Below are 16,367 nucleotides of genomic sequence, written 5' to 3' on the forward strand. Positions count from 1 at the left end.
GCTTCAAGAGAGCTCAGGTTTTTTTAAATAAGTACTTGTTGATAGCAGAAGGGTTTCCAGAGCTGAAAGGGGTCAAATGAAAGCTAAAGAGTATTTTCTCTCTTTCTTTTAAATGTATGGGGTGTAATCTGCCTTGAGGGTTTCCTTTTAGCCAGCGAGGGAATGCTCGAAAAGAGTGTTTTATGATCAGAACCAGGAATATGTCAAATAAAGTGCAGACATTAATAAAAGTTCTACCCTTCTGGCCAATGGTTCGAGGGCATGGTTGCTCTAAGAGCACAGGCCAGGCACTTCTGAGACCGAGGGCCAGATTTGTTAATATTTGACGCCGCGACCAATGTTGCGTTCGATGGAGAGAGCCCAAGAGAGCCACATTACCCACCATTGTGCAAGGCTGCGCACACGAAGGCTAACATAGGATTTGGACTGGAAGGAGACCCTTTCAGTGCAAAACACTTTTCCTCGCCTTACGTTTCCAAGTTCGTATGTGTGCTGTACAGTAGAGCCCACATCCAAACTTGAAAAAGTTTAGCAAATTTTTTTTCCCAACATTATACCTGCCTCGAAGACATACATTTTTGTCAGAAAGCCTGGTCTGTCGTTATGGTAGATAGGGTTTTGCGTCAAAATCCATGGGCGGTTGCACGGGGAAGCCCACGCACTTCTCACAGTATGCCTCCTTGACTCAAATTAGCTACTGTGCATTACTTCAAGGCTCCTGGGTTTTATGTTAACTCAATACTGAGTTCCACCATCTTGCCCTGGGGTCGTTTGGCTCAAAGTAGCCATTAGGTGCTACAGACTGGTCCAGTGGCCACAGTGGGTGCCACCGGAGGAGCGGTATGGACAAGGCGGAGGAGCTTTAAAAGTGAGGTCACAATCATGAAGATCAGGATGTGGGGGCTAGCGAGGAGGCCACTGTCCCTTAAATGTAGACCGCCCCCACCTCACCTGCTCTCTTTGCCACCAAACCTATCTTTGCGGTTGTTCTCTAGTTATGGAGCTTGTCGCCCCACTATGGGGTCTTCTTTCAGAGAGTGCTTGAAGTGAATCCAGGGCTGGACTCTGGTAGCCTCTTGCTCGCTCAGACATGGCTAATGCTGGACCTGGGGTTGTAATATGCCCCATAATTCAGAGGGGGGGGGGCATTGTACCCAAATAACATGAAACAGCGGCTTGCCACCTAGCCAAGGTTTGGGTTTTTGTCGCTCAGCAGAGTATAATGCTGGACCCAGGGCTGTAATATGCCCCATAATTCAAAGAGGTGGCATTGTAGCCAAATGACATGAAACTGCAGCAGAGTTTGTCTGAAGGTTTTGTGAAGGACATTGTACTTTGTGAGGACTAATGAATACAATGACACGCTGAGTACTTGTGATCTCTGTGCAAAAGGTTCAAATGGAAGACCCCTGGGTGTCTACTCTCAATAGTGTTTTTGGACCTGCGACCCTCTCACGCCATCCCTCCCAAACTTCAACGAGCAGCTGGTCCAGGGCTTCACAGTGGTGGTCCAGGTCTGGTCCTTTGAGCCCCCCCTATATTAAGCACCCCCGCCTCTACTCAAGTGTGGTACAGGTATTTAGTGAAGTCTGACCACATTAACCTGTGGGTTGTGATTCACCCACCCTGTGGACTCACAGGGTAAGAGGTCTGAACATCTTGTAGACTTAAACATATTTTGCAAGAAAAGTGACTGTATATCTTTATGCCAGCCTGGGGTAAGCATGTATAAATGCATTTGCCATTTTGAAGAGTTCAGGCAGAGTTTTAAACAGTTTCTTTCTAGGTGCCATTGTCCAAACCCTGGAGGCAGCTCACCTAGGGCCACTGGGGGCTCCTGTGACCTCTGACTCGGAACCTTTGCCCTTTACAACGATCCACCCTTCCACTGCCAAAATCCCAGGGGAGGTTTCCCTGTTGGAAATCAAGAGATGTGAATAGGTTCGGAATCCCAGGAAGATGCTACTGTTCCAGGTCTGTAAATGTTTCTTTCATAGTTTGGAACCGTTTGCGGAGTTGTTACAACGCAGGGGCTGCCGGTCGTGCAAAACTTTTCATTCTCCCAAGGATCACCTTAAAGGAGGGAACTATTGACTTTTATGAACTAACCAGAAACGTCGTGGTCCAAAAGAGAAGGATATAAAAGAAAGATCACAAGGAGATACCCAAAGATATACAAATGGCAAAAAACGAGACGACAACACGAAGGTTGGCACCCTAAGCTGCATTCTCACAACTATGCTGCAGAGCACTCATTTTGTGACAAAATAATTTCACCCAACTTGGAGATCTTGAAGTAGCTTGAAAGAAAACTTATCCCCCTTATCTTGCCCGTTACAAAATCGTTAAGTAACAGGTCTTGAAGAAGATGGCATTCAAAGGAGATTAAGCCATCGAAACGCGCGTCGACCAGTCTGTATGACACACCTCAGTGTTCAGCACAGCATCAGAGGGTTGAGGGGTTCACCCCTGTTAGTTTTTTTCTGTGCATGCTGTTTGGCTCTGGGGTGGGTAGTATGCATGTTATGTATGACAGTGATATGAATGTGAAGTGTGTAGAGGTGTAAATGGTTTGAGGATTTTCTGAATCAATGCCAATAATTGTATGTTGGTGTTAACAGACATAATATTTTTTTCTTCTATTTGGCACTATTTCTGTTTTTCCAAAGTCAATATATATATGTAAAGACTGTTATATATTTTTGCAGGGCTTGGACAGTTTTGTACATAAAAAGAAATTTTTGTACGTTTTAAAAAAAGAGATGAATTTCACTCGTGCGTAAAAATGATGAAAAAAAGAAACTAAATAAAAAAGACATAATAACAATGCATATATAAGGGTGTTTTGTGCTTTTTCTATGTGAGCCCACAAAAACTTGACGTAAAGCAATATAGGTCTAGAGGGATACTGTGTATTGTAGTCTTCTGTTCTCTTCCCCCTGTTCCCTGACCTGAAAGCAAAACATTTTTAGGGGGTTGCCTTATCTCACTTGATAGTTTGGAACCCTACCAGAGATACCGTCTATAGAAATGTCTTCTCTGTCACTGTGATCTGGATCATAAAGTATCCAAACCTGAGAGAAGAACGAGTGACTTACCTTCGATAATGCTCTTTCTGGTGGACTCTGTCTAATCGCGGATTATTCTCATATTGGGTCCTCCAAGGTGCTAGACCGGATCCAGAAACGTTTTAGCTGGGGCTGCCACGCACCAGTAAGCTGCACCTTAAACTTCACATTGGCTTCATCCCACTCCCAGAAGTGACAGCGCAGGCCATAAAAAGGGCCCACCTCTGCCCACTGACACCAGTTTAAAATAAAGCATTCTGCAACCTTAGATGGACTAGGAACTGTGGCATTGTGCAGGAGCTACGTGGAACATATAGAAGTCCACACCACAGGACAGGAGGAGGGTGGTTTGTGAGTCGCCACCAGAAAGAATATTACTGGTAAGTAACTTGTTCGTCTGATAGAGACTTCTATCCGCAGATTCCTCACCTTTGGAATGGATACCAAAGCAGTACCTCCCAAGGGGAGGGTCCGAGGAGCGGACTTCAGGACAGACAATCATGTAGGCCCAATCAGGCAAAATCGATCTCCGTGCAGACCTGAGTGTCAAGGCAGTAATGCCTAGTGAATGTGTGGACAGACAACCATGGAGCTGCCTAGCAGATGTTGAGCATAGGAACGCTCCTGGGCAAGGTCATTGCGCTGGTGGAATGAGCCCAAAATCTCCCAGGAGGCTCCTTCTTAGCCAGGGCATAGCATGTCTTTATGCAAAGAATGGTGCATCTGGATAAGGTCTTTTTGTGGACGTCCTCTCTTTTCTAGGCACCAGACAATGCCACAAAAGGTTGGTTATCCACTCATGCTCCTTAATCCATCTGATATGAAACCAAGGGCTCTCCTAGGAACCAACCAGTGTAGCTCCTCCTCCTCCTTAGAGGAATGTGGCGGAGACAAGAAATTAGGGGGCGTGATGGACGGTCCCACATGGAAAGGAGACTCAACCTTCGGTACAATTGATGACTGAATCCAAAGCCCCAGATTGTGTGAAAAGAAGGTGGTATACGGAGGTTGCAATGACAACGCCTGAAGTTCACTGACGGGTGCAGAATCGGACATGTTTCAGGGTCAACAGCTTCAAGGGACAGTTGTGCATAGGCTTGAAAGCTGTGCACTTCAAGAAGGAAAGAACCAAGGGGCATATCATCAAGGCCAGGCGATAAAATTATCACCGCTTTAGCGTCCGTTTTCGGACAGAAAGTGGCGATAATTTTATCGCCTTATCAGCAAGGTCACGCTATCGCATGAATCCTTGCCTTATCGCCCTTTCCCCCAAAGCCCATCTTCGCATCTCTAATGAGATGCAAAGTGGGCATTTCACCCCAAGATAACGAGAGAAATATCGCTAAGCAACATTTCTCCTATTATCTATCCACACGCTAACCTGCAGAGCGACAAGAAAAGTAGCGATACCTTCTCGTCTGACTGTGCTGAATCTCCATGCATGAAGGTGCAGGCTGTGGAGGTTGTGGTTTGCATGGTACCCTGACCTGATGTTGGGACAGCATGTCCTCCAGACAGTCAGACCATCAGGTCCTCTGAGCCCAGTCTGGAGAAACCAGAACAATCTGGTGTTGGTTCCTCCTGACCTTCTTCAGAGCCCGAGAAAACAGCAGCAGAGGTGGAACTCATAGAGGAGAGCCGACTCGCACTTTTGGCAGAATGCGTCTCCCAGGGAGCCTTGTGGCAGAAACTATAGAGTGCAAACGCCTCAACAATAAGCATCCTTTGTGGTAGCGAAAAGGTCTGCCCATGGCACATCCCACGCCTTGAACTACCTCTGGGTGCAGACGCCACTCATGGTTGGCTTGATGCTGTCTGCTGAACTCATCTACGCTAGCATTCAGGGAGCCTGCTAGATGGTCGACAGTCGGGGAAATTCCCTGAAGGTCCAGGTAGCACTGCAGCCTCCGTGCCATCAGGCAAAGCACATTCAACACCACACCTTCCTGTTTGTTGCATTTGAGGAAAGGTAGAAAGGCCAGTCCGATGACACGTAGCTCCAGGACACTGATGTGATGCCTCTGCTCGTACAGAGACCAGAGGCCCCTGACCTACACCTCTGGCACCTCCAGTTCTGAGGCCATTGAAGATGGAGGTTCCACTGCAGAGCCCACATTTGCCAACAGGCATGCAGCACCAGCAGGATATACAAGGCCAGGAGACCAGGAACCATCAGAGCCATCTGGCTCAACACACAGGACTGAGCCAGAAAAACTGGGCCACTCAGTTTTTCTGGCTCAGTCGTTGTGGGGTTGGAAAAGCTTTATACGCCACCGTATATAGATTGGCTCCTACAAAGGAAATCCTCTGCACTGACTGGGGGGTGGGGGCTTGGCTGATTGATGGAGAGCCCCAACGAAGATACAAGCCAGATGGTAGTCTGCAGGCGGTCCATGACTGAATGTGATGAACCTGCCTTCAACAGCCACTAGTCGAGGTACAGGAATATATGCACTCTCAACCACTGAGCTGTGACCACTGCCATCACCTTTGTAAATATCAGGGGGGGCCTAGCTGAGGCCAAAGAGCAGGAAGGTGAACTGAAACTGCTTCTCTCTTACAGTGTAGGAAATGCCTGTGGGCTGCAGGATGGGTACATCAAAATACGCAACATGGCCTGCGCCAGAGTCAGCATCTTCAGTTTGTCCTTCCGAAAGAAGGTGTTTAAGAACCAAAGATACAAAATTGCCTTCATCCCACCCTTTGTTTGGTGAAGTAATGGGAACAGCATCAGTTGGCCTTCTTCTCTGTGACTCTCTCTATTGCCCCTTTGGCCAGAAATGGTTGAGCTGCTTCGGCAGTGATGGAGACAAGTTCTGTCAAGGTCTGAGCAGAAGGAGGAGCTGTAGAAGGGGGTTGGGCAGAAAGGGAGGAGTGCAACCATAGCAGACAAGCTGCAGGAACCACTGCTATGAGAGGACTGCAAGTTGGGCAGGTAAAAGCATATTCTGCCTCAAATTAGCCACAGGTGATTCCCAAAAGGGCAATGAGAGAGACTTGGTAGCAACAGAGGATAAAGACGATGCAGATTGTCTGCTGCCACCACACTCCTTGGAGCCCTAAATGGTCTGGACAGGCCACTGCACGGGCTAAGATGGCAGCCTCTGGTAGCACGCCTGGCCCTTGGCATAGCTCCTGAATTCCCAATATTGATGAGGGAACTGGTAGACCAGGCGTGCAAGCCCAAGGCGTGGGCTGCAGCATGTCTGTCCGTTAACTGCTCCTTCACTGACTTTGCCTCGTCTCCAAACAGCCTGGAGCTATCAAAAGGCATATCCATAAAGGATGCTTGCTCGTCTCTGGTGACGAATCGCCAACCAATGCCCATGGCACGGCCCATGCAATCTGTAGTATCCAACTCGGCCTCAAAGAAGCAGCATGCTTCCATTATAGTTTCTGCAAAGGTACTTCTAAACTCCTCCAGAGGGGCAGGCACGATCTCACTCACCACCTGCCGTGGGAAGTGGGTGTATCTGCCCAACAGGCAGCTCGCATACAATTGTATTGGTCTGGTGGCTCAGTAGACTAATGCGTCCACTGCAGGGGCCGGTGTTCAACATGATGGTCACAGGTTCAAATCCTGGTGGGTCCACTCAGTCTTTCATCCATCTGAGGTCGATAAAATGAGTACCATTGAGTTGGGTAACAATGAACATCTGTTATTCAGCGCCAAGAGACCTCTGGGTGAACGTGCGCTTTACAAATACACATGTTATGTTAATTGTAATGCCAAAGAGCACCCTCTGGCCGAGTGTCAATGTGCTTAGACTCTCTATTAGGAGGCGCATTAGCCAACACTTTCCTTGCTGAAGCTGCACTACAAGACTTTCTGGTGATGGGTGCCGAGTCAAGAAGGCTGGGTCACCTGGAGCACCAGCTACGGGCGACTAACCGCCTGTACCGAGCACGGCTTAGCCCATGCCGCGGCATCTTTCAGGACATTATTGAAGGGTAGAAAAATGTCTGAAGCTGCAGGCCCAACAGTAACATTTTGGTAAGCAGATTAGCCTCAGTTTCCCCAATTGGAAACTGCAGTTTTTCACACCTCTGCTGCCCTGCGTACCACCACAGCAAAGGAGGCACTTGGGTGCCACAAAGGAGAGTTGAGTTCCACCCACTAGTATTTTGAAGGTTTAAGTACAGTCCATAATCAGTATAGTGAGGGGGGAAAATTGTCTGCCACCCAGTGCTTAATTTGTAAAATAATAAATGCCAGAGCCCTTATCAGGAGGCCATTGGAGCATGCACCGCCAATTGCTCCAGTCAGCACTGCTGGTGACGGTACCTACACAACCACTAACCATTACACTCCCACAAGTGTGACAGTTCGGACTGATGAAGGCCACCAAAGCTATAGGAATAGCTTTGACTGCAGGATTTTTTTAGTTGTATTAATAAATAACTGTTCTGCTCATCTCTAAATTACATAAACAGCGCCACCATGTGGCAGACTGTAATAAGCGCCGGTGTTGACAATTAAGCGCTGGTGCCGAGCACCGGAAACCACCGGCTCAAATTAAGGACTGCTGCCACCTCATCATCATCTGCATCATGTGGAGCATCCAGAGGGCCTTGCTTGGCATCTGAATCTGAGCCAAATAGGGCTTCAAGTCACCAAAGATGCTGGCACTGAGGCAATGGCACTGCCGGCAAGTCCGCTAACACAACTCAGTGTGCCTTAGTAAACCTGAAGGAAGACAAGGGCCGAGATCTAGCCGAACTCAGTCCAGAATCTAAGAGTGGCATTAGGATCTTGTCCGGAAATGGTGACACTGAAACTGGGAGCTAGGCTTGGATGGAACTGGCATTGCCTTGGGCAAAGGAGTAAAGGCAGAACAGGGGCGTGGTGAAGGTCTAGCGGGGTCAGTCAGCACCAGGGCAGCACTCACCATCACAAGTCCAACTGCGCCCAAAGACAATCCAGGGGGAACTTGTACCACCCAGAAAAGCTGCAGTATAGCCTCCTTGAAGGCCTCTACAGGGTGTGGAGTCAAGGATGACCAGCTGTCGAATATGGTCGGAATCGGATGACTGGCGAAGAGTGAGGCCTCGAGAGTGCCGACTGAGCGATCCCTGCCTGGGGCACGAGCCACAGGAGGACTCGCGTCTGGACTTCTTGAATATGAGATGGAATTTTTCTTAGATTTAGTCTTAGACTTACCTGAGGACAATGACCTGGACCGGTATACGGAGCAGAAGGTGGACTGCAATTTGGAGCAGGACTGTTTCTTTCAATCGGCGATGTGCAACTTCAGCCTCCCTTTGGGAGAATTTGGTGCATGACTTTGAATCATGATTGAATGCATGACCTCAAAGCCAGATGTCACACGAGTGAAGGAAGAATTTGTTGCATGATTTTGAATCATGATTGAATGCATGACCTCAAAGCTAGATGTCACACGAGTGAAAGGAGAATTTGTTGCATGACTTTTAATCATGAATGAATGCATGACCTCAAAGCCAGATGTCATGCGAGTGAAGGGATAATTTGTTGCATGACTGTTAATCATGAATGAATGCATGACCTCAAAGCCAGATGTCATGCGAGTGAAGGGAGAATTTGTTGCATGATTTTGAATCATGATTGAATGCATGACCTCAAAGCCAGATGTCACGCGAGTGAAGGGAGAATTTGTTGCATGACTGTTAATCATGAATGAATGCATGACCTCAAAGCCAGATGTCATGCGAGTGAAGGGAGAATTTGTTGCATGATTTTAAATCATCATTGAATGCATGACCTCAAAGCCAGATGTCATGCGAGTTTGCAATGGACATTTGCTCCCTGCAGATGCAGCATGGATCGATGCCTGTAGTCTTTGGGGGAGACATCTTTTGCACACTGTCACATAAAACACAGACATGGAGTTGGTAAACTCCTTCAATTTCCGGAGTAGAGCTCAGGATTTGCATTCAAGGGCACAGGAAACAAAGGAACAGATGATAACATGCAGGAGTTGCCTCTATATATGGTTCTACGTCATCACTGCAGGAGGCAGGACAAAGCAAATACACATTCTGATGGCGCCACCTTACTGCATGCAGAAGCAATTGATAAACAGCTTTTGGAATCAGTTTGGTAGCTGAGGCAATTCAAAAGGCGAGGAATCTGCAGTTAGAAGTATTCATCAGAAGTAACCATAATGGACAACCAGTGTTCCTGGTAAATAACTTCTACCTTCTGAAGCAAGGAATCTCCTTCACATTCATAGTCTTTGCAGAAATTATTCCCAGGCCTTTGAAGCATTCTGAGGTACTAGAGATGATCTTTCTGAAGGTGCTGAATCAAAGAATGTTTTCCATGCAGGAGAATGTTAGCTAAAGAAGTGCCGGGGATATGTCTTCCTATCCGTCAGCAAGAACCTTGATGGTGGGAGGACATATTTCTGAAGATTTTGGGGTTTAAGGATGACGTGCATGGTGGAGCAAGTGTGCTATCCGAATCGCGGATGCTGCCATATTGTACAGACACAGTAATGGATGCAATAGAAGTCGTTTATTTTTTTTTTATTATTTATATTCGAACATTGCAACAAATATAAACTATTATTTTCTGAGTGGAAGACCGCCTATGTTCAACGAAGAAGAATTGCTGGATCCCCATTACATCGTTCTATAGGAGAAATGAATTATGTAGTTCCATCCCGGCCATGAGGATCGGCCAGAACGGAGGTCCAGTGAGAGGAAGAAGAGAAGGGGAGGCAAGAAGACATGACTGGCTGTGAGCACCGTGTGGTAAAGTCTGTCACTTCGACAATTTAAAAAGCTATAGCTTTGAGTCTGAGCTTCTTGTCAGGTTGAGTGGAGAACCTGGGCTCCAAAACTTTGTTACTTAGTTATTTGCCACCTGGTTGCTTAATGTCTAAAAAAACAGTGATTATATTGTTTGGTTTTTAAGTCTTCCAAATGATCCCAGACAGGATTATGGTCATAGAAGCATGTAGACAAACACACTTGCTATCCATAATAGAATCTGAGGTTAGTGATGCAGTGAAGACTCCAGGAGCATTTTTCTTGTCAAATTAGAGAGACACTCTTGAGTAGGCACGTCATGGTGCTATTAATGCTACTGAACTCACAAGCTCACTCAAGCTCAGCACCTCATGTTGGGCCTGGAAATGACTGTTGTCCTAGGGACACAGGGTCCATGAAGGTCTCAGAGATGTGTTTTTTAGAACTAAGAAAAGGCCAAAGGCAGAATAAATGTCTAAGAGCTTGAAGCAACATGCCCCTCAAGATTGCAGTTTGAGGCCGGGGTCTTCACTATGCCGAGGAAGTGCATTCAAGAAGACCTCAGATGGTCTCAGTTTGGGAACAGAGCCCTTAACATGAGCATCTGAAAAGCATGTACACAGCAGCAGCAGAACATGTTCATCTGGAGGACTCTTGTGGCAAAACACTGGCCAGAAGGAGAATCTGTGCATGTAGAGAAGCCATGCATCGGAAGAACCTATGCTTAGGAAGAGCTAAGCGGGTGTAGAGCCCTCAGCAAACTGTGCCTCTGGAGTACCCAGGCATTTAATTCCAACCGAAACATTGCTGGAACAACAGATGATACTCTTTTTAATACGCATAAACCTTGTCAAAGCATCCGTTATCGTCAATCACATGTCCTTGCACCTGTAGCATCTACTTGCACTGGAGAGGATCCTGTGGGATCCAGTATTAGGCGATCAGTGGAGGCTTCAGAGATGAGTCCTCAGTAGAATGTCTGAGCAAAGAGCTGAGGTCCTGACCCTTAGAGTAGACAACTAGGCCCAAAGTCCAACAGCAGCTGGCGGAAGGGCCATAGTTCAAGAAAGAGCTCTAACCAGAGTTGTACAAATGAAGGCTGCACGAAGAAGGAAACACACCAGGTGACTCCCAATATTCAGTGAGTGCAGAAATGCTACCCAAGTACAGACAGTTGTGTTGTAAACCTTGTGACTGATTGCAGGACAGCTCAGTTTGGCCAGAATCAAAGGTCAGCTCATATACAGATCACGGCACCCGCTCATTACTGATTCACAATACACACAGAATGAACTTGGAAATTGACTTGTTGGCCACGATCTGAAAGAAAGTCCACGATTCACAGTGAGTTGTTCTTCACCAGGAGCCATCTGGCCACAAAACCCTGTTTCTATGTATGAGAGTCACAAGGCCAGGTTTCTTCTCCAGAGCATCTGCCTCATAGCATGGTCATAAGGAGAGAGGCCAGTGTCTGTGGCCTTCCACTGCAGCTCACCAGCTCCTGAGCAAGGTGCATGGGACACGCTTCGAGCAGACCTGAAGAGTTGGAATCTGCAGCTTGAGGGCGGGCGGCTGAACTGGGAAACTGCTTCTAGTCACTCCAGGCTCCTTACCTATTCTTGGCAGCCCCTCTGTTCTACAGACAGTTGGCAAATTGTTTAGGGTGCTAGAGGAACCCAAACACCTGTGGTGTGAGAGCTCACCCTGGGTGAGACACAGTGGGTCTACATTGCAACCAGGTAATGGAGGCTTTTAAGCATAACTCTATTAACTTTTAACTTCAAAACAATTCAGGTTATTTCTGTTTTAGGGTTTCTATGACAACTCTAGTAGATAAAATCCAGCATGACTTTCTGGCGCCCTCTCCTCCTCTCCAGTCACTTCCGGTTACAGAGAAAGAACGGTCAGAGAGAATAACCGGAACAGGTCAGACATTGACTTTGTTCCCACTAGACGACAGCGCGATTCACGCCCCCTGCCTCTGCCTGACCTATATATTGCACATGCCTCTTCTGATTTGCCACTTGGCCTGTAAATCTGTAAATTATTCATGACACAAAGACTAAAATGTTCAAAAAAGAGCAGAGCAGAGTGAGGGAAGTACCCAAAAGTCTAGGAATGTGCAAAGAACGAAAGAGAAAGGACAGTTGGAATGGCAGAAACAGGAAGTGATATCCCAGTGCAAACAGGACAATGAGAAGGGGTGATATTGTACTGAGGGGTGACATATGCAAAACTATACAGAATACCCTCAATTTTGTTATAGAAAAATTCCAAAACACAAAAAAACAAGGCAGTAAAATTATAGATTATATATTACAATACGAATAAAACATACTTACAAACATTACAAAATAACACTCAGCACCTGGTAGAGTTTGTGTCTCTTTTTTTTACAAAATAAAAAAAAGTTTTGTTGACTGTAAATATTTTTTCTCCGAGCACCATAAAGAAATTTATTTTCACAGACTTTGTTTCTCCTATGTTTTCCTCCTTTTTGGTTCATTTTAAGAGTTGTCAGCCTAAATTCATTGTGCTAAAGGGCCAGAATCAATTTCAGGAGATAAATAAAACCATTAACTTAAAAACAAAACAAAAAATAGCTGAAAAGTCTCCCTGTGTTGTGTTGATTTTTTTCTTGTTTTTCCTTTTTTAAATATATCTTTAGACATAATTTAAACCTCTGGCAGAGGGAAGGAGAGGTGTACGCGCGGGGCATAGTGTGAGAAGAACACGACTGTGGGAAACGTTGGATCAGTGTCTGAGGTTCTCTAAATTCCAGTTATTTTGGGAAAGGGTTTTCGTCCAATAGGGTCCAATAGGGTCAGCGACTCCTCTTTGGTGATAATATATCTTAAAACATATATTTATTCTGTAAAAAAGCAAGTTTTTCCAGAGTACGTGTCTTTGGTTCCTTGTGGAGAGAGGACATTGCTTAGGCCCGACGGCAAGGGGATGTCGAGGTAAAATGTATTTTTTGGTCCCTTCTGGATTCGCCTTCTTGTGGTCCTTTTTTAGTCGTGGCTTTTCCTTCTTGTCTAGGCGATAGGGTGAAGTTTCTCATTGGCAATAGGGTGAATTCTCTCATTGGCTCGTCTGGGGGTGACTTTGGAAATGAATTTCCGTGCGGACAGGGACAGAGGGGGTAGTAGAGAGAGGTAGTGGGGAGGTCTAGCCAAGGAAGCAAACAGGTCCCACTTCAAAGCCAAACTTCTGGTTGGGTTCTCCAAAGTCCATGAACATAGCGTCCGTTACAGGGAGTTGGTCTACCCGGGGCGTGTTCACCTCCAGCACCGTCTTATCGTAGCCCTTCCTCATCTGTGGGGAGTTGAGGAGACAAAATGGAAAAGTACGCATAAGTCAGGATGCAGACACAGCATGACGAGAACATATTGACGCTCAGCAAAGCACGCCTGTGTATCTACAACAGTCGTTGCCATGTCTTGCACTCAAGTCTGGGTTTTACAAGAAGAACAACCACCAACTGGAGTCAGGGGACTCGTCTGCTGAGAGAAGGAGACCATGAAAGGAGTGACCTGACCTTCTACATTATCATGGATGTGTATCTCCTCCTTATACTGTCCGAGTAATAATATACCCTTCATGTGTTTTATCAAAGAGTTAGGTCTTCTTCAAGTGTGCTGTCATCAAACTAATGTGCAGTTCCAGCTTACTACCAGGTGTATAATGTCTGCTTCCTGTATACCACCAGGTGTACAATGTCCACTTCCTTTTTACTACCAGGTGTAAAATGTCAGCTTCCAGTTTACTACCAGGTGTACAATGTCCACTTCCATTTTACCACAGGTGTAAAATTTCATCTTCTTGTTTACTACCGGGTGTACAATGTCCACTTCCTGCTTACTACCAGGTGTAAAATGTCTGCTTCCTGTTTACTATCGGGTGAAAAATGTGCATTCATGTTTAGTTTTGGGTGAATAATATGCACTTCCTGCCCTCTATCAGGGACATAATGTATAGCTTTCTGTAGCATCAGGGAAATAATCAGCACTTCCTGTGCATTATCAGGGTAATGGTGTGCATTTACAAACAGTATCAGGTGAATAATGTCCAATTCCTGTATACCATCAGATAATCTGCTGTTCCCCTCTAATAACAAAGAAATAAAGTGCACTTTAAGAATACTTCTAGGGGAATAAGTCACGCTTGCTGTGTACTATCAGGGAAATCATGGGCATATCCAGGCACATAATGCATACCTCCTGTATACCGTCAATGAAATAATGCACCCTTCCAGTGTAGTATTATGGTAGTAATGCGTCCTTCCTGTGTAGTATGATGGTAATAATGCGCCCTTTCTGTATAGTATTGTGGTAGTAATGCGCCCTTCCTGTGTAGTATTATGGTAGTAATGTGCCCTTCCTGTGTAGTATTATGGTAGTAATGCACCAATCCTGCGTAGTATTATGGTAGTAATGCGCCCCTCCTGTGTAGTATTATGGTAGTAATGCACCCATCCTGTGTAGTATTATGGTAGCAATGCACCCACCCTGTGTAGTATTATGGTAGTATTTCGCCCTTCCTGTGTAGTATTCGGTGAATAATGCACCCTTCCTGTGTAGTATTCGTTGAATAATGTGCCCTTCCTGTGTAGTATTCGGTAAATAATGCACCCTTCCTGTGTAGTATTCGGTGAATAATGCGCCCTTCCTGTGTAGTATTCGGTGAATAATGCTCCCTTCCTGTGTAGTATTCGGTGAATAATGCACCCTTCCTGTGTAGTATTCGGTGAATAATGCGCCTTTCCTGTGTAGTACTCAGTGAGTAATGCGCCCTTCCTGCGTAGTATTCTGTGAATGATGCGCCCTTTCTGTGTAGTATTCGGTGAATAATGCGCCTTTTCTGTGTAGTATTCGGTGAATAATGCACCCTTTCTGTGTAGTATTTGGTGAATAATGCGCCATTTCTGTGTAGTATTCGGTGTATAATGCGCCCTTCCTGTGTAGTATTCGGTGAATAATATATCCTTTCTCTGTAGTATTCGGTGAATAATGCGCCCTTCCTGTGTAGTATTCAATGAATAATGCATCCTTTCTGTGTAGTATTCGGTGAATAATGCGCCCTTCCTGTGTAGTATTATGATAGTAATGCACCCTTTCTGTGTGGTATTATGGTAGTAATGCGCCCTTCCTGTGTAGTATTATGGTAGTAATGCATCCTTTCTGTGTAGTATTCAGTGAATAATGTGCCCTTCCTGTGCAGTATTCGGTGAATAATGCACCCTTCCTGTGTAGTATTCGGTGAATAATGTGCCCTTCCTGTGTAGTATTATGATAGTAATGCATCCTTTCTGTGTAGTATTATGGTAGTAATGTGCCCTTCCTGTTTAGTATTATGGTAGTAATACATCCTTTCTGTGTAGTATTCGGTGAATAATGCGCCTTTCCTGTGTAGTATTCGGTGAATAATGCATCCTCTCTGTGTAGTATTCGGTGAATAATGCGCCCTCTCTGTGTAGTATTTGGTGAATAATGCGCCCTTCCTATGTGGTATTCGGTGAATAATGCATCCTTTCTGTGTAGTATTCTGTGAATTATGCGCCCTTCCTGTGTAGTATTCGGTGAATAATGTGCCATTCCTGTGTAATATTCGGTGAATAATGCAACCTTCCTGTGTAGTATTCGGTGAATAATGCGCCCTTCCTGTGTAGTATTCGGTGAATAATGCGCCCTTCCTGTGTAGTATTCGAGGAATAATGCGCCCTTCCTGTGTAGTATTCAGTGAATAATGCATCCTTTCTGTGTAGTATTCGGTGAATAATGCGCCCTTCCTGTGTAGTATTATGATAGTAATGCACCCTTTCTGTGTAGTATTATGGTAGTAATGCGCCCTTCCTGTGTAGTATTATGGTAGTAATGCCTCCTTTCTGTGTAGTATTCAGTGAATAATGCGCCCTTCCTGTGCAGTATTCGGTGAATAATGCACCCTTCCTGTGTAGTATTCAGTGAATAATGCGCCCTTCCTGAGTAGTATTATGATAGTAATGCATCCTTTCTGTGTAGTATTATGGTAGTAATGTGCCCTTCCTGTGTAGTATTATGGTAGTAATGCATCCTTTCTGTGTAGTATTCGGTGAATAATGCGCCTTTCCTGTGTAGTATTCGGTGAATAATGCATCCTCTCTGTGTAGTATTCGGTGAATAATGCATCCTCTCTGTGTAGTATTCGGTGAATAATGCGCCCTCTCTGTGTAGTATTTGGTGAATAATGCGCCCTTCCTGTGTAGTATTCGGTGAATAATGCATCCTTTCTGTGTAGTATTCGGTGAATTATGCGCCCTTCCTGTGTAGTATTCGGTGAATAATGCGCCATTCCTGTGTAATATTCGGTGAATAATGCAACCTTCCTGTGTAGTAATAATGCGCCCTTCCTGTGTAGTATTTGGTGAATAATGCGCCCTTCCTGTGTAGTATTCGGTGACTAATGCATACTTCCTGACAGTATTAGGCGAGTCATGCCCACTTTAAGTGCAGTATAAGGGAAGTCATGGGCACTTCCTGTGTAGTTTTAGGGTAATGTTGTAGTAGTAATGTACATGTCCTGTGT

General features: G+C 45.5%; 1 protein-coding gene across 8 annotated transcripts in view; it reads right to left on the reverse strand.

Moving 5' to 3' along the window:
- Nucleotides 1-12,097: 12,097 nt before the first annotated feature.
- Nucleotides 12,098-16,367, reverse strand: part of COL11A2 (collagen type XI alpha 2 chain) — a 348,341-nt gene continuing 344,071 nt past the window's right edge. For all 8 annotated transcript variants that reach the window (XM_085619742.1, XM_085619662.1, XM_085619350.1 and 5 more), the window contains one exon: nucleotides 12,098-13,118. In XM_085619742.1, coding sequence (XP_085475868.1) covers nucleotides 12,972-13,118 — 147 coding nt within the window. In that variant the 3' untranslated portion in view covers nucleotides 12,098-12,971. The remainder of the gene's footprint in view (nucleotides 13,119-16,367) is intronic.

This window comes from Triturus cristatus, chromosome 1_1, assembly GCF_964204655.1.
Source record: "Triturus cristatus chromosome 1_1, aTriCri1.1, whole genome shotgun sequence".
NCBI classification, from domain to species: Eukaryota; Metazoa; Chordata; class Amphibia; order Caudata; family Salamandridae; genus Triturus; species Triturus cristatus.